The 17,829-nt window shown below is 45.3% G+C and overlaps 1 protein-coding gene across 3 annotated transcripts in view; it reads left to right on the top strand.

Moving 5' to 3' along the window:
* The window catches only part of PTPRA (protein tyrosine phosphatase receptor type A), a 520,615-nt gene that overhangs the window by 449,763 nt on the left and 53,023 nt on the right, over positions 1-17,829 (top strand). For 2 of the 3 annotated variants that reach the window (XM_050974180.1, XM_030239196.2), the window contains exon 3: positions 3,956-4,027. The exons of the other annotated variant lie outside the window; for it this stretch is intronic. Coding sequence is in view for 1 of the 2 variants with exons in the window: in XM_030239196.2 (XP_030095056.2) it covers positions 4,016-4,027 (12 nt within the window). In the remaining variant the exon portion in view is untranslated. The remainder of the gene's footprint in view (positions 1-3,955; positions 4,028-17,829) is intronic. 3 annotated transcript variants of the gene reach the window in all.

Genomic DNA, 17,829 nt, shown 5'->3' on the forward strand with positions numbered 1-17,829 from the left:
TTTTGTGTGTTGTAGCCATTTTTGTATTTTATACCATTAATATTCCCAACTAACAAAACTGCTGTCGTCATCTGAATTCCCAGAGCATTTTCTCAGCAGGGTTATTCCAAAAAGCCCTCTCAGACTGTAACCTTGTATTCCTCATTTTAATAAAAGAAATAGGTGGTTGTTTTTTTTTTCCATAGAATCACAAAGTGGTTTGGATTGGAAGGGATCTTAAAGAACATCTTGTTCCTATTAATCTGTCATTGTCTCCATCACCTGTGAAATTCTGTGATTTTCCTGCACTTAACACCATGCAAAGCTCTGCTTGGAATCTCTCAGCCTTGTGAATGAAGGAATAAATTGACCATGAAAATATTGACAGCACATTTGCTTATGCCAACTTCCTGTCTGGGTCCCATAAAATTTCCTGCTGTGTTGAAATGCACAGAGCTAACCAATACTCCCATCCCAAATCCCAAACACTGTACCAGCTACTGGGAAGAAAATGAACTCTATCCCAAAAATTAACTCTCTCCCAGCCAAAACCAGGACAAGCTGGTCACAGCACCAAGCCTGTCTGAGGTGGAGAAGTTTTTGGGCAGCTCTCTCAGGCACAGGGTGGGATCCTTGGGGTGTTCTGCACAGGGCTAGAAGTTGGACTCAGTGATTCTGATGGGTCCCTTCCAGCTCAGGGTATTCCATCATTCTAACCATCCTGGAAGACATTTGACCCTGAGTTTTCATAACTGGAATCTCTTTCTGAAGCAGCTTAGTGCAACAGCATTGTCAGAAATACCTGGATCAGGGCAGTGTTGGATTTCCCAGTGCTGCCAGGATTAGAAAACTGAATTTTCATGGTAGAGAATAAAAGTTCCTTCCTGCATCTGGCATGTCTTCCTTGCCATTGGTGTGGTGTAACAGCTGGTTAAATTGCTTTCATCCAAATACATATAAATGGTATAGAAATAATAATTATGAATTATTATGGTATTCCTGAGGTCAGTGGGTTGCAGGGATGGCTTTCCACACTCTGATGGCACCAGATCCTCCTGATGCAGCTTTTTGGGAGGATTACACTGCTGGCACATCATGGCACAGTGGGGTCAGGAAAAGGCAGAGGAGTGGAAAGGATTGTGTGGGGCTGCAGGAGCCAAATGTGGGACACTCAGCTCTGTGCCACACTTGCTCCTTGGCAGTCACACTTCCTCTCTGCACAGAAGCTGGTTTCTGAGGCCAGTGAGTAATTTCTAAGAACAGTTGTGGATGTAAGACACTCCTGTGAGCGTGTACAACATGAGATGTTTTTACTCTCATACTCGAGTGCCTCGCCGTGCTCTGTACCTGTCACAAGGACTGAGGGCTGTGAGTCACTGCAAGTCACACATCCCAAATTCCCCCCTGCTCCTGCCACTGATCCCTTTTTACAGCCATCTGAAGGCACAGCCATCTCTACACCCTGTTCACACACGTGCCATTGGCATTTATGAGCTCTCTTGTGTTCCCTGTGCCTTTGCATTTGCTGGTTTTTGTGATCTCCCAGTGTACTCTCCTCTTGCAGGAGGTGCTGTCCTTGTCTTGCAAGGAGCTTTGGGGAAACTCAGCTTCATTGCTGATTCCCTTTGAACTCTTAGATGGTGGGAGTAGCTCCAGCTCTGTTTTAGCTCTCAAAGTCCCTCTCCAGCTCTTAGATGGTGGGAGTAGCTCCAGCTCTGTTTTAGCCTCTCTAGGTGCTGGAAGGTCTCCCCAAAGCCTCCTCTTCTCCAGCAGGGGAGACCTTCCAGCACCTAGAGAGGCTAAAACAGAGCTGGAGAGGGACTTTGAACAAGAGCATGAGTGATGGGATGAGGGGGAATGAGCTTAAGCTGTAGGAGAGTAGATTTAAATGGGATATTAGGAGGAAATCCTTGGTTTGAGGGTGATGAGACCCTGGCACAGGTTATCCAGAGAGATTGTAAACTTGCCATCCCTGGAAATGTCCAAAGCCAGGCTGGACAGGTTTGGAGCAGCCTGGGGTAGTGGAAGGTGTCCCTACCCATGGCAGTGACACTGGACTTGATCATCTCCACAGGTCACTTCGAACCCAAACCATTCCATAATTCTGTGATTCTCTTACACTTAGCACCATCCAAAGCTGTGTTTGGAATCTGTCAGCCTTGTGAAAGAAGGAATAAATTGGCCATAAAAATATTGACAGCACATTTGCTTATGCCAGCTTCCTGACTCGGTCCCATAAAATTTACTGCTTTGTTGAAATGCATGGAGCTAACCAAAGGATGGCAGGGCTTCACCCCTCCTGCACAGGGAGGAGAGGACAGGCTGAAGGCTGGACTGAGTTCTTGTAGCCCTCATACCCCTCTGCCCCAGGACAGCAGCTCTGGGAGGTGTTGGGAAATGCTGGATCATAAGGAAGAAAATGCAAGTGGGATGTGGGAGTACCAGCAAGTCTGGCACATCTGGGGTCACTCATTTAGAGGCAGAGCCAAGAGAAAGCAGATACCTCAGCTGTTCTCCACTTCCCCTGAAAAAGAAGTATCAGGAAAATAACCCAGCTCTCCTCCTCCCTGGCAGATCCAATGTCTTTTAATCTGCCCTGTCTCACAGCTTCTCTTACAATGGAAGTTGCTGGTGGTCTGCTCAGGTTAAGCAGCAATTCTGGCAGACTTCAGAGCAGACATGATCTCCAGGTCTCTCTGCTTTGAAGCTCCCAGTTCTATCACACTCGACTAAATCAGATTTTTTCTTCTCAGTGGAGGCAGAAAATCAGCCCTGTGTGCCCATCTGATTGCAGTGCTGAGGCTTGTCTAATTGAACAAGTGCTCGAGTCAACACTTGAGCAGGATGGAAAACAATGAGGAGATCACCCAGGGATTATGTCTGAGCTCCACAGCTCCTGGCACTGACAGAGCAGATGGCTGGGTCACATCCTGCCCAAGGCTGGCCAGGAAAGATGTCGATAGGAAAAAAAAATAAAATTAATTTGGTTTAAATGTATTCAACTCGAAATCTAGAAGTGCCTCAGGTCTCTAATTCTGTGCTTTAGAGCAGCAGCCCAGAAGATGGGATTAGTTGGGGGTTGGCTCTGCAGACTCCTGCAAGGAGCCCCTCTGCTGCCTCAAAGCTGATGTGGGTAAAAAATATTTTGGGAAGGGGAACTGAGATGCAGGGAGTGGAGATAACTTGGCTGGTCCTGTAAAAGTGGGGAACAGCCAGGGGCAGTGTGGACATGGCAAGTGAACTGTGAGCCCCGTGGTGTGGCTGTGCTGATGGAGCCAGGAACCCAAACCCGAGAGCTGCTGGGGAGGGAGGTGGTTTGTGCAAGTGTGAGAACATCACAAACATCCCTGCAGGTCTCCAGCCTGTTCCTTATAGGATCACACTTGATCCTACAGCCAGAGTCTGTATCCAGAGAGGTTTGGGCTGGTGGCTGTCCCATGGGTATATGGCCATCAGAAATCCTGGTGACCTCCATGTGGCTTTCTGTCCCCTTCCCTTGGGGTGGGAGTAAATGAACACACAGAACTGCTTTTCCCAATACCCAAACTATTTCTGTCTGGGGAACTACACCCTCAGAAGAGCCCTCACCACAGTAGCAATTCTCCATTTCCTCTAGCTCTGGACCCTCTACACTTTATTTGCTTTTACCCAAACAGCAGTGCATCTATCAGGCCAAGCTGGGAATATCAGAGTCCCTTCATCTGCAACTGCTGCTGCCCTGTAATTCCCTCCTGCCACCTCTTCCCAAGAGCACTTTTAACCCTGGAAACTCCCAATTTTTCTTTCTGTACTTAGAAGTTATTTTCATTTCTTCGAGTGTGTCCGTAGCTTGAGCAAAAATAAAAAATTGCATTTTGCATCTGGTAAAATGGAGTGGAATTGCCTTGCTGGTAGCAGTAAAAATGCTGTTGCCCTAAGATGTTGCTGTATTTGTCTTCTTTGGATCTAAAAGCTTTTTTTGTTTGTTTGTTTCCAGGGGGCAGCACTGGAAGAACCTTTATGGGCTCCTAATGAAGTGCAGGTGGACGATTGACTGATGATAATTAAGGTAGGAAGAGGTGCTGGTAATTTTGGTGCTGGCCAGTGGCCATCACTCTATTTTGGGGTTCAGTACACAACCATGGCTCTATGGCCAAGCAGTAACTTGTGCTAAAGTGTCCCTTTAAACACAGATGGAAGGGAAATCTTATTTAAGACCTACCTGGGAACGTAACTAAGTGGAAAAAATCTGACTTCCTCCCCCAAAGGATAATAAGGTCTCTGTTGGTGCAGAGTTGGAAGGGACATGACTCTTATTTGAGAGCACTCAGCACAGGGATTTTTTTGTTCTGCTGAAACCCAGTGGTTGGGTTGGAATTCAGGTTCTAACTTGCAATCTCAGAAAAAAAAGAAGAAAACTTGAACTAAAGATATATTTTATTCATTTATTTTCATCATCTTGAGCGTCTGTGGAAAGCTGGTCTATCTCCAAATGTGGCAAGAGAGTGCTCAGCTCTTGATGGATGAAACAGAGGAAAATCCCTGATTTAAAAGCAGTAAACTGTTGTGCAAACTTGGAGAAGAAAATACAAATGTGAGCAGAGTTAAATGGATTTATAAGTAGTTTTTGTGCTAATTTTAGACCTGAATTCTTGCCTTGCTGGGTTTTTCCTGCCATGGCTGTGCCTGGAGGCATCATCAGGAGGGTGAGATGGTCTCTGGTCTGCTGGTCTCCCAAATATCTACTGGAACAGAGGCTTTGCTTCCTCTCACAATTTGGGTTTTCTGACTAATGGGTTCAGTTCATGGCTGCTTGGGTTTTGGTGTCAGCAGAGAGCTGTTGGAAGGAGAGGGGGAAATTCAAGCTGCAACAAGAGCGAATTCTTTGAACGGGGCTTTACCGTTCTCCAGCCTATTCCTGCTTTTTGTTTGGCTTGTGATAAGATGCACTGCTGTGGAATTTGCTTGGAGCAGGGATTTGCATGAATTATTGTTCCTTGCAACGTGCACATGTGTGCAGGCCCTCTCCCCATGTTCCACAGTACCCCAGCACCCCTTTGCAGAAGGATTTGTGTGCCGGGGTGCAGCGGTCAGCAAAAGCCAAGTGCTTGGGGGAAGGAAGGCTGCAGTGATAAAAACAAAGTGCTGAAATAAGGGGAAAACTCCTCCAGGATGGTGCAGCAGCGTTGGGATTTGTGTGTTTATTCTGTGTGCTGACTGATCATCCCAGCACGATTTTGTAAAAGCAACATCCTCCTGTTAGGGAAAAACTCAGTGGTGCTTGGTCTCTTGCAGAGTTCACTTTTTATTTAGGAGGTGTAATGGCATCAGTCACAGCTGCTGATTGATAGAGCATGGCCCAAAATTATGTACAAGATGGGAGTAAACAGTCATTTGGGATGGTCTCTTGATTCTGCACTTGGAGCTTTTCATTTGAAAGGTTTCCCCCTTCTCCTAAAGAGATCTTTCTGTAAATCACTAAATCACTAATTAAGCAAATGAGCTCCAGTGACATCAGTCTATCTCCAAAAAGAGCTGGTGTTTTGGAGAAACCTTCAAGCTGCAGACTCCAATTATCCAATATTTAAAATTATGGTGTCTTACAGGACTAGAAAAAGCAAGGAAAGAATTACTGGAATTTTGGATGACTTTAGGTTTCACATACAAGATCAAGTTTTTTGTGTAATTCTGAATTCTACATTGATGCTAAACCTGGTGTCTTCACTAAATTTGACTACATCTGATGGCATTAAAAATTTTGTTTGCAATTCTCTTACTTCCTTTTTGTAGAGAGTAGAAAAGGTTAAGGCAAATACATTGGGATGTTCATCTGCAATACTTTGTGTAATGTATTCATTTTCTGAAAAATTGACTTTGATGGGGAGAACTGGGGGAACTTCTGCCCCCAGAGCATTGGGGGCAGGTGTGAGTGATGGGAGCATCGGTTTGTGAGGCCCTGGGTTGGGAGGAGCACCAATGTGTGTTGATAGCAATCAGAGCAAGGTGCTCAGTGTGATGGAGATGTGGCATTGCGTGGGGCTGTATTTGAGTGTGCACATCACTGCCAGAGCTGCTGAAAAGGGCAGAAACCATCAGGGTGTGGAGGGGACACTCCCTTGACACCAGTGCCACGTTTTTGAGAGGGGGAGCGCTGAAACCACAGATCCTGCTTCAACACAGCCCATCCTAAACCATCCACAACCTCTGCACCATCCATATCCTCCTCCTGCTGTGTTGCCAGCAGTTTTTGGGGAGGTGGGAGCCAGGCTGATGTGCCCTGGATTTGCAGAAGAGCTCAACACTTGTGGTTTCCTCCAGCGGTTGCCCCAGCGCCCGTCCCCGAGCTGTTGTTTTCGGTGCTACCCACAATAACTGAAATGTCTTTCCTGAGAGATAAGTCAGTAATTGTGGTTGGCTCCTTCCTCTGGTGTTTGTTCTCTCAGTAACTTGAAAGTTCATTTATCACTGGGGTGCTGCTGGTGCTTCTCTCCAGGGGTACCCTCCAGCACCCTCCACCGCGGTCCCACAGCCTCTCCCTCAAGGATTGCTCCTCAAAAAAGTGCCACAACTTCATCTTCTCCTCAAGCAGTGCAGTTGTGACCAAACTTCATGAGATGAGAGAGGAGGTGGTGGGTCAGGACTCACCCCAGCCCTGCACTGCTTCATCCTGGTGGATTCTGCTTTGATGGTCCAAAGTGGTTTTTCCCCCACTTGGATTTGCAGTTTTGGTCAAAGCCAGCACCAGCTGCAGTGCTTCTGAGCCCTTTAAAGATTGCTGTCACATTTTGGGACTTGCTGATGTGCAGGCTGATCCTTGGAGTACATTTTGGAAACACAGAGTTTGCCCAGAGACCAGAAATCACCAGTGAATGGTGCTCCTAAATCCCACTGGCACTTCTCCCCACCTCTCTCCTGTTAGGCTTCAGACTTCTACATGAAATTTGATCCTGTTGAGGTGAGCTGACCTGGCCTGCTGCATCCTAAAAAAATACAGAGTGCAAACCCTCATTCCCAGCACACACCTCCAGCACTGGGTGGCTGGAGCTGAGCATGGAATGGGGACAGGAAGGAGAAAACTCCTTGCAGAAACCACTCCAGGCAGCGTGTCAGGACCTGCAGCCCCTACCTGGAGCTGCTGGGTATAAATAAACACATCCACCCTTATTTCTGACAACTGCCTCCCTGAGGAGTAATTTATTTTTTTTTTCCCAGTAGCTTGTTCTGCAAGCAGGTTTCCTCTTGCAGGTGATTAGGAAAACCTCATTTTTATGTTAATTAGGCATAACTATCAGTTCACAGACATCAACTGCTCTCACATCCTTCTGAGATGTGTGATTTTTATTGAAATTCAGTCCTGAAAAACCGATACCAGCAACTGATGTACCTGTTGCCTGAACAGATGGGAAACTGCACCAGAGGGGTGGTTGCCTCATAAAAACGTTGCCAGGGTGCAGCAACCACAGGTTCAGCTTTCAGGAGGGGTGCAGCTGCAGGAGGTTTAGGTTTTTAGTTGTGTTTGCTTGCTAAGTTTGAGGGCTTCCTCAACAACTTGTCTCCACTGAGATCAAGCCATGCTAATTTAGTTAATTGCAGCTAAGCACAGCTGCTGCTGCCACTGGTGGGTCTGCACCTATAGGAGCAAATCATTTTCATGTTGATGTCTGCAGACACATCCCAGCTTTGATTGTGTTTGGTCCAGTGGGAGGGTTGAGTTGATTCACATTTTCAATAGAACAGATCCTTCATTTTGGGCAGATTGGCTGCACCATCCCTCAAAGTGCTCAAGGTTGGATGGGCTTTGGAGCAAACCTGGTTTAGTGGAAAGTGGAAAGTGTCTCTGCCCATGGCAGCAGCATGGAATTAAATTGTCTTTGAGATCCCTTCCACCAGAAAAGAAGAGGGAATTCAGTCAGATGTGCTCTGGCTTTGTGGGTAAAACACAAGTGCAGCTGCTTTGCTGCCATTTTTTCACAGTACCAAGCACTGGAGGTGCCAGAGGAAAACATCTGGTCCCAGCTGATAGAAACCAAAATCCATGAAATTCTGGAGCTGCACCCAATTGGAATTGCACTGTCTTGCCCCAACACCACAAGGAGGGTTCAGGACCACGTTTGCCCAGGCAGACACAGGTCAGCAGTGGGATCAGCCAGGTCACTGCTAACACCATTAACTTCTCCTGCCTCCTTTTCCAGAACTCAGTTCTCTGATATTATTTAAGGATTTTGTAATCCAAATCTTTGAGGTTCCTTGCTGAAAGCTAAAACAAATACATCCATCTTATCAGGCCTTTCCAAGAGCAAAGCCTGGAAATCCCCTGGCAGGCTGGCACCGGTGTTTTCCTCTCTCTGCCCCAGCCACTGCTCCTTCAATCCTGCTGTACAAATCTGCCCTGGATTATGCAATGACAAAGAAGAAGGAAAGAAAAATTACACAGGAATTTGGCAAGGGAGATGTGGACCCCTCACAGCTCCAGTTAAATGGATTTGTGATGCATTAAACACATGGATGTGGTGCAGAACTGCCTGTGCTTGGTCAGGGACCTGTTCCCTTTTCACACAGAGTCATTCTGAGGGCAGGCAGAGAGCTGGGTTGGGGATTTTTGTATGTGGATGTCCACAGGGAGATAAAGCAGGCTGGAGAAATTAATTATTTTGTGTATTTCCCAGAGCTGTGATCCGTTGATTTTTTTTTTTTTTTATTTTATTTTATTTTATTTGTTTGTTTTTTGTTTGTTTTTTTGTTTAGGGTTGGGATTAAATTTATTGATGGTATTTTCTGTTTGGATTCAGATTTTTATTAATTTTTTATTTATATGACAATATTACAAGTTGTGAGTTCTATAGTATTTTACTAACAAGTTATAAAATGGTTTCATATTTACCTTGATAAGATTTTTTAAGGAAAAACTATTTCATGAAGAAATGACATTTAAATTATTTTTTCTTTTAACTTAATAATTACTTATGTTTTGTAATGTGGACTTTTTTGTTTAGTTATAAAATACTAGTTAAATTTATGAAGAAGAAGGACTAATTACTGCTTTAAAACTTCTGTTTTAGCTTTATATATATTATTATATTTTAAAACATTCAAGTTTTCTATTACACACTTCAAATTACACACTTAAAATCTTAGTGTTATTAACTTCAGGTCAAATGTAGTGTTTTCTTGAGGGTCTGTGCCTTTCAACAGAGAAAATCTAAAATTCTCAGCATCCAGTGTTCCAGCAGGGATCCTTCAGCTGTGCTGGCCTGAGGTGGGTGCATTTCATGGGAAGTGATACCTGGCAGCAGGTAAAAGCTGCAGGTGGGGAGAAGCCAGACAAGCTTTTGATGCGTAAATCCTCCAGCTCTGACACAAAATGTGATATTTTTCTTACAAACTCCACCAGTTTCTCTGAGCTCGGTCAAAATACAACAGCACTCGGGGTGAGAGAGGGCACAGTTGGTACCTGTGGAGCCCAGGGATGAACTTGCTGGGGAAGGAGGTAAATTATGGCCTGGGGGGTCTGGAAGGGTGCTCTGGAGGAGGAGGACAGCTTCATTTGGTTGACCATTGCTGAGGAAATTTAATGTCCAAACTTGATTTTTAATGGATTTTTTAGGTGCCTATCCATAGAGAAGATATTTTCCTTTCTTCTCCTGTCCTGTCTCACCCAGGTGTGAGCTGTAGTGCAGGAAGTGGGTGGTGAACCAGTGAAATGTCCAATATTTGGGGAAGGAAACTCTGTAATCCACAGCTTTGCTGCTGCAGAGAGCATTTGGGGGTGGGGGCTGTGTCTGAGCTGCTTGGGCAGGTTCTGCTTCCATTTGATGTGGTTTGTGTGCCCTGCTGAGCAATTCTCTCTTTGCAGAGCTGCAGGGAGGGGAGAAGCTTTTTAAAGTGAAACATTTCAAATTTAGATGGAGTTTATGCTACAATAAAGTTGTGTTTTACCTCCTCATGGCTCTTTTTCCCCCATGGAAGATGCCCAGCTTGGCTGCACCTCACTCAGCAGATTCTTGGCAACCTCAGGTCTTAACCTTGGGCTGAGCCTCTGAGGAAGCACAAGGTCAAGCTGCTGTTGCTCTAGAGGAAGTTTCTAGGTTCAAAATTCAACTAGACCTGGCCCTTAATTAAAAAAAAAAAAAAAAAACCAGAAAAAAACCAGAAAAAACCAAAAATACTAAAAAGCAAGCAAACAAAAAAAAAAATAGGATGGGCTGCTTCCAGTTTTGTACAAGGGGGTGAAGAAGTCCTAGAATCACAGAACCATAAAATATTCTGGGTTGAAAGAGATCTTAAAAACCATTTAATCCAACCCCTTGCCATGGGCAGGGACACCTTCCACTAGACCAGCGTGCTAAATCAACAAGATCATGTGAACAAGACCAAGATGTTGTAAAAAACTTTGTATTTGGATGCCATAACATCCACTCATTTTGGGGGAGAAACAGCAACTTTGAAATGTTGCTGTTTCTCCCCCAAAATGAGTGGATGTTATGGCATCTAAAGTGACAGCTGAGCTTCTGAGGAGGCACAAGGTCAAGCTGCTGTCACTCTAGAGGAGGTTTGTAGGTTTAAAATTCAACTAGACCTGGCCCTTAATTTAATAAAAAAACCCAAATTGAAAAACAAACAAACAAAAATTATTAGTATGGGCTGCTTCCAGTTTTGTACAGGGAGGTGGAGAGGTCACAGAATCACAGAACCATAAAATGTTCTGGGTTGAAAGAGATCTTAAAAACCATTTAATCCAACCCCTTGCCATGGGCAGGGACACCTTCCACTAGACCAGCGTGCTAAATTAACAAGATCATGTGAACAAGACCATGATTTTGTAAAAAACTTTGTATTTGAGAGAAACTGGTTTAGAGAATGAAATGTTGCTGTTTGTCCCCCAAAGTGTGTGGATATTATGGCATCTAAAGTGACATCTGAGCTTCTGAGGTGCAGGTGGGACTGAGCAGAGAGGTCTCTGCAGCTGCATCCCAGCTGGGTTTTGTTATTTAAGGTTCCTCCTTGCAGAGGAAACTTGTGGGGAGGTGAGAGCTCTGCAGGAGGGGGAAATGGCTGAAGGGATTAAGCAGCAGAAATGTGGAAGCTGAGTTGGGTTTTTCAGAAGAAGAGGTGGTCAGGATTCACGTTGTGTTGGTGTTTTATTCTGTGTAAGAGGACTCAGGTGTGGAAATGTTTGGGATGTTCAGCATCTCCCTGCCTTCATCCCAAAGATGAGCTCCAAATTACAGGTGGTGACCTGTAATTTTGAGGGAAAGAGTTAAATCTGAGCAAAAATGAAATTATTTGGAAGGGCTCCTTTCAATTATTTGGAAGGAACCTCCCAGTTCCCCAAACTGGGAGGTGCAGGAGCCCCAGGAATGGCTGAAACACCTGAGGATCCCCATGCAGGGTGGTGCTGGCTGGATTTTCTTCTTCCCAGTGTGTCTTGGGATGAACACTCAGGATGAGGATTCTGCTTGCACACTGTCAGAGCAGGTGTCCCTTCCAGACATCATTTACTGTCAAAAAACCAACCTGAAACTCCAGCTGCAGTGGATCAGTGCCTGCAGCTGCCTCAGGCCATGCTGCTGCCAGGTCACCACATCTTCAAAAGAAAGAAGAACCCCCTGCAGGTGTTGGGGGGTAGAAAGACCTCAACCCCCATATTGAGGTGCTGCCCCACTCCTGCCAGAGGCTCAGTTTGGCTGGCCTGGAGCTCAGACACACCTAGGGCAGGATGGAGATTTGTTTGCTCAAATGGCAGATCATAGGAAATGAATTTTCTGCTCCTCAGGTGCCTTGAGCAGCATTGAAACCACCCCGAAATATTCCACCAGGGATGCTCCCAAAAACAAACTGGGGAGCCCAGTCTGGCACTGGGTTTGAGCCAGTTGATCAATGGAAGATCAGCTTTGATGGAGGTGCTTCCCAGCTGCTGTTTTGCTTCAGAGCAAAATCTGTTAAAAGTCTTTTTCCCAAGCAGCCAAAAGCTTGATCAAAACCTATTTAATATCTATTTCTTTATTTTTATGTGCTTTGAATCCTGAAATGTATCATTTAGGAAGATGTTTTAGATGTGAGATGTTGGCTGGCAACCCAGCTCTGCATTAAGTGCTTTAAAGCATCTACTCCCCACTTCAATTTTATTTGCTCTTAAATTAAAAAAAAAAAAAATAGATAATATCTGCTAGACACCAGTTTGTTCATCCCTCAGGCAGGTGTTCAGGGGTTTTCATTGTTTTTAAAGTGGCTGTTTCTGGGCTTTTGGAAGGGCTGTCAGCTTGCTGAAGTCCATGATGAATCTGTAAGAGGTGCTTAATTGGGAGTGCTGGTGAAATGATGGGATGCAGGCAATCAGCAGGATGCTCAGGCTCACCTTTGGTCCCCTCTCTGTGCTCTGGCCATCCCTGCTTTGTCATCTCATGGGGTTTGAGCCTTAGCAGGGGAAGAAATTCTTCCTCAGTGCTCCATGTCTTGCCTGTAATGAAATGACTTTATTTCCTTATGCAGCAATCATAATTTTAATAAATTTTCCCTGTCACAAAAGGAAAGAAATGTCATGAACTGATTTTCTCCTTCTCTTCACCGTGAGGCAGATTTTTGCTTTTCAAAGGAAAATACCTTTTAAAACATTTGCACTTCCTTTCAGCTTGAATGATTTCATCCATACTCTGATTTTTATTAACAAAGGCTCACAGCAAGATGACATTCAGCCCTTTCAGCTGTTGATTTATCCCAGTCTTTATTCTTGGGAGCAAAAATATGGAAAAATTCTCTGTTACACAATTTTTAACATGCATTTTCAGAGTTTCATACCACAGGGTGTTGTGGGTTTTTTTTTTTTTTTCCCAGTGATGCTTTAACATCTGAATTTGGTACAATTTGCTGCTTTTGAAGCATTTGGTGACTTTTTCTTTGTGCTTGATCCACTTTTGATGTGAATTGTCCCAACTTCTGTTTCGGGGGAGGAGCAAAGTTATTTTTTTTCTCACCAGCCCACATGGCATTGAATCCATCTGGAGCACGTGGCTGCTGTAATACAGAATCCACACTTTTTTTTTTCTTTTTTCTTTTTTTTTTTCACAAATTCTTCCCTGTGTGACTTCAGTAGTTAAAGCTGGTTCAGTCTCCTGCCCTAGGACTGCCGTGCTGGAAGCTGAAATCTGTTTATGTTTAAAGATGCTGCTTCTATTTTGGTAGGAAAATGCATCATCAAGAAGTCTTTTTTCCCACTAGCTGCGCACTCAGCCTGGAATAAGGTCTCCAGGGGCACATCCTAATGAAATAACCACTGGGACACCAAAAAAACCCCACTCCTCATAGTGGGATCAAGCTTCCCAAAAGGAATAATTCAAAGTTTTGAGTAGCAGAGGTTGGACATCATTAAGGCTGGTGACTGGTGAGATGGTGTGAGGAGAAAGTTGTTGGCTAAACAAAGTCTGATGTGTTACAGGATAGGAATTTTTATATGGGATGCTGGGTTTCATCAGCAGAAAATAGCAGGGGTTTGGGAAATGGCAGCTCTGAAATCTTGGGGATGTTGGTGGATGAAAGGCTGGACGTGCCCTGGGTGATCCCACATTGTGGGCAGCAGGGAAGGGGGGATTCAGTGCCTGAAGAGGCTTCAGGAGAGCTGGAGAGGGACTTTGGGCAAAGCAGGGAGGGACAGGACCCAGGGAATGGCTCCCACTGCCAGAGGGCAGGGATGGATGGGATGTTGGCAAGGAATTCCTCCCTGTGAGGGTGGGCAGGCCCTGGCAGAGGGTGCCCAGAGCAGCTGTGGCTGCCCCTGGATCCCTGGCAGTGCCCAAGGCCAGGTTGGAAGGGGCTTGGAGCACCCTGGGATGGTGGAAGGTGTCCCTGCCCATGGCAGGGTTGGCACTGGATGGGCTTTAAGATCCCTTCCAACCCAAACCATTCCATGATTCTGGCTCTGGGATGGTGTTTTGATTCCATTCAGCTAAGCTGGGATGCAGTGAGGGTCATGAAGAGGGGCAGGGTGGTTAAATAACCCACAGAACACATGCAGGGGGTGTCTGCACACAGCCACTCCTCCTGGGAACACGGGATGCACACAGCAACAGGAAGGGTTGTGCTCTTGAATTGAACTTCAGAAGTTGAGAATGTGATGAGGAATGATGGAATGAAGGAATTTCTCCCCCAAAAATCGAGGCAGTTGCACAGGGGATGTCTCAGGGGCTGAAGGAACTCCCTTACAGCTGCCTTCCCATCACTGTCACTGCCTTCCTCACATGGATCAAGATGAATCAATGACACAGCACTGGAGGAGGGGTTGGGTGTCCCTTTCTGAGAGCCACCACCCCCCCCAGCTGATGATCCTGATGATCCTGCTGCTCTTACCTCACCCAGCCCATCCTTCCCAATATTCCTAGAGGGATTTACAGAGCCTCTGAAGTGATTGAAGTGCTCACAAGTATTTGAATATCCCACCAAGTATTTATCTGCAATTAAGGCCTTGGGAAAACATTGTGAAACAGGAGCCATGGTTGGAGTCCTGCTTCCCTTTGTGTCAAACTGGCAAATGCTGGCTTTGATCCTCTCTTATCCCCATGGATTGGGGCCACCTCCTTTCCTTTCTGCACTCAGGACCCACAGCAGCATCTGGGACTGTGCATGGGGCCCCAAACAAGCAGCAGCCAGGCTCATCTCTCCAATTTTCAGGCTGGTACCAGCTTTGGTACTTCAAAGAAAGGTGTCAGAAATGCAAAAATGAGCAATTAAGGATTAATCTGCTTGTGGGGATGGGTATCTGCCTCCCCCTCCTGATTGCAGTGTAAATTAGTGGTTGACTTGAGGCCTGTAGTGGAGCTATTTATACCTCCAAGGTTTGAATTATAGCTGGATAGATTATATCATCCCTTTGTTTAATCCTTTTTCCTTTCTTCTGTCAGGCTTTTGACCTCAGTGATTTTCAAAGCAGTCAGATTCGCTTCCTACGGTTTTCTTGTGCTGGTATTTGTATCCAGGAAAGGGGAGGAGAATTTAGATGGCTTTTTCTGTACTGTTTTATTTTCTCTTGCTCTCCCTTACTCATTTCCTCATTCAACAGCCCAGTCCTTTTTTTTTTTCCTTTTTAACCTTTTCAGGCATTTTCATTCCACAACTGTCATTGCCTTCCTAAGGCTTTTTATATTTTATTTTTATATTCTATTTTTATATTCAGCAGAGGTAAGAGGCAGCCTGGGTGAATATTCCACTTTATAGGCTTGAACTCTTCCCAAAAATCTTGGGAATGAAGCTCTCCTGCCATGCACCTGCCTGCTGGTCAGACCTACAGCTCTCCTTCATTTCCCCCCCACCCATGGACACAGCAGTGTGAGGGAGGGAGGGTGTTGTTGCTCTTGGATTTATTGGCTGTGATTTTGCAAATAAATGCTTTCCAATCACTTCCTTGCTGCTCCTTGCAGCCAAGAAAGGGAGACGTGCAGCCAGGGAAGGGCAGGCTGCCTCCCTGTGCTCTGCCTTTCCCTTTGCATATGCACTTCCTATGTCCAAAACTGCTTTTTTTTTAGACCTCTAATAAGTGTTAGAGGGTTTAGAATATATATTTCATCTTGCAGCTCTCTAAAAGTGATGTTTTAAACAAAAACACCCCAAAGCTGGCCCCGGGTCAGTGGCTGCAGTGGTTGCTGGCTCTTTGCTCTGTTGCTGCAGTTTGGATTTTCCTGTACTTCCCATCCAGGAGAAGCTGTCTGAAAAATAAAGGGCACAGGAGATGTGGAAGTCAAGTGAATATTTTTAAATATCAGAACATGCTGTACAAGGGTGGGAATTAAATTTTGCTGCTAAAGCAAGCAGAGAGTTCCTCTGCAGTGTGAGCTTCCCTCACATCTTCCTCGATGGATTTTCCTACCTGGAGCAGCCCTCCCACCTAAAAAATTCCCATTGGCCTTCAGATCCTCGTGTGGCAAGGATTTACACACGTGGTTGAATGGTTTTGGACAAGAGGGAATGAAGATCTCCAGCAAAACTCATGGCAGGAGCTGAGCTGGGCACCTGTGGAATGGGAACAGCCTTGAATGAGTTCTAATTCCCCATCCCTGCATTTCCCCATCCCTGGAAGTGTTCAAGGCCAGGCTGGATGGGGCTTGGAGTAACCTGGGCTGGTGAAAGGTGTCCCTGTCCCAGAGGGAGGACCTTGAAGTGGCAGCAGGCTCTTGGATCCAGTGGGTCATTATTTGCTGAAGTGATGATCAATCCCAAAATAACCTTTTTTTTTTTTTTTTTGTAATAAATTAGAATAGTTTTTACCACCAGACCTGGATATAAAATCCTTTGGGGAAATAGGATGGTGGCTGGAATAGAGTTTTCCCATCTAGCGCTTTTTTAAGGGCATTTTCAGTCAAAACCATTGCATTTTTGACACCCTCTATCAGTATGTGCTTAACCTCCAGCCTGGTGGATATCTGGGGCTTTGTTTGTCTCTTGCAGCCCTCCCAACATTTGTGAACAATTATTTCATTGGAGCAGCATTTGAGCCCTCAGTCCTTTTCTCTCCAAGCTGCTACCCACAATTTTGGCCACATCTCAGCCTTTCTCCTTGGTATTTCTGGGAAGTAGAAGCTGTTTCCTGGTGCAGAAAACCCAATTATTGGATAAACTCAGATCCTTCATCTGGAATGAAGTTGGGAATATTCCTCAGGCAACACCAGAATCATAACCTTCATTTTCAGACACTTGGGGAGTGTTGGAAGCAATTAAGGTTGAGCAGATGGGATGGGTCCCTCTCCCCTGTCCCCTTATCCCACCCTTTCTTACTCTTTTCTCTGCCTTCTTTCCCTCCTCCCTAAAAAAGGAGAAGGGGAAAAAAAAGCAAAGTAACTTGTATGGATAGAGGGGAGGTGTAATTATGAGCAGTGGGACCAATTTAAAAAGGAAGATTTCAGGGAGATTCCGACTTCCTTTGACATGTTGAGGGGTTTTGGTAGAAGATAAAAGGAAAATAAACTAATTTATTCCTAAATTGTAATTCCTTTTTGGTATTAATCTGTTTCATTAGTGTAGTTCACAAATGCTTACAGGCAGGGGAGAGAAGGGGGGGCAGCAAATTGAAATGAAGACATTTTCAAAAGGAAAATCTTGCTAGGAAAGGCTTCCTGCAGGGAGAAATAATATCCCAGGAGAAGAGGTGGAAACTCCACTGCTTTGGACTTCTCAAGTGAGGCTGGATAGAGCAATTTGGGAAATTTCTTGTAGGGAGCAGTTTTTGCTGCGTGGTGGGTAGGACCAGATGGTCTAATTGATCTCTTCCCTGGGCAGTCCATGTGGTTTTCATTTCCTCCTGGGAAAAAAAAAACCCTTTCCTCCTGGGAAGGGCACTGGACTGAGGAGTGTGGTAGCCCCAGGGATCTGTCACTGCTTACAGGGTTGCTGTTCTGGGCTGTGATTCTGCTACTCTGAAATATTTTTAATTTTAAAAGTTTTTCTGTGACTCTTTCTAGGTTTAGGAGGGTGCAACCATCTTTGCAGGGAGTGCTCTTCACCTTCCTGCAGCTGAGGCATCTCCCAAAACTGCCTGGTGTCCATGGGTGTCAGCTCTGGAGCCTGTGAACTGAAAATGGTTTCACTGAGATCTGAACAGCTTTTTCTTGGCTTTCACCCATTAAAAAAAAATTCCTGTTTCCTATTTGCTCCATGAGAATGGGGAAGAAATTGGGGCAGAATGTATCATCATAGTATCACAGAATGGGCCTTAAAGCTCAGCCTGGTGGATATTTGGGTATGAGTGGGAATGGTTGGAAAGGTTCTTTAAAGGTCATCTCATCCCACCCCCTGCCATGGCAGGGACACCTTCCACCATCCCAGGTTGCTCCAAGCCCCATCCAGCCTGGCCTTGGACACTGCCAGGGATCCAGGTGATGCCTTGGGAAG

This window comes from Serinus canaria, chromosome 4 (genome assembly GCF_022539315.1).
Source record: "Serinus canaria isolate serCan28SL12 chromosome 4, serCan2020, whole genome shotgun sequence".
Classification (NCBI taxonomy): domain Eukaryota; kingdom Metazoa; phylum Chordata; class Aves; order Passeriformes; family Fringillidae; genus Serinus; species Serinus canaria.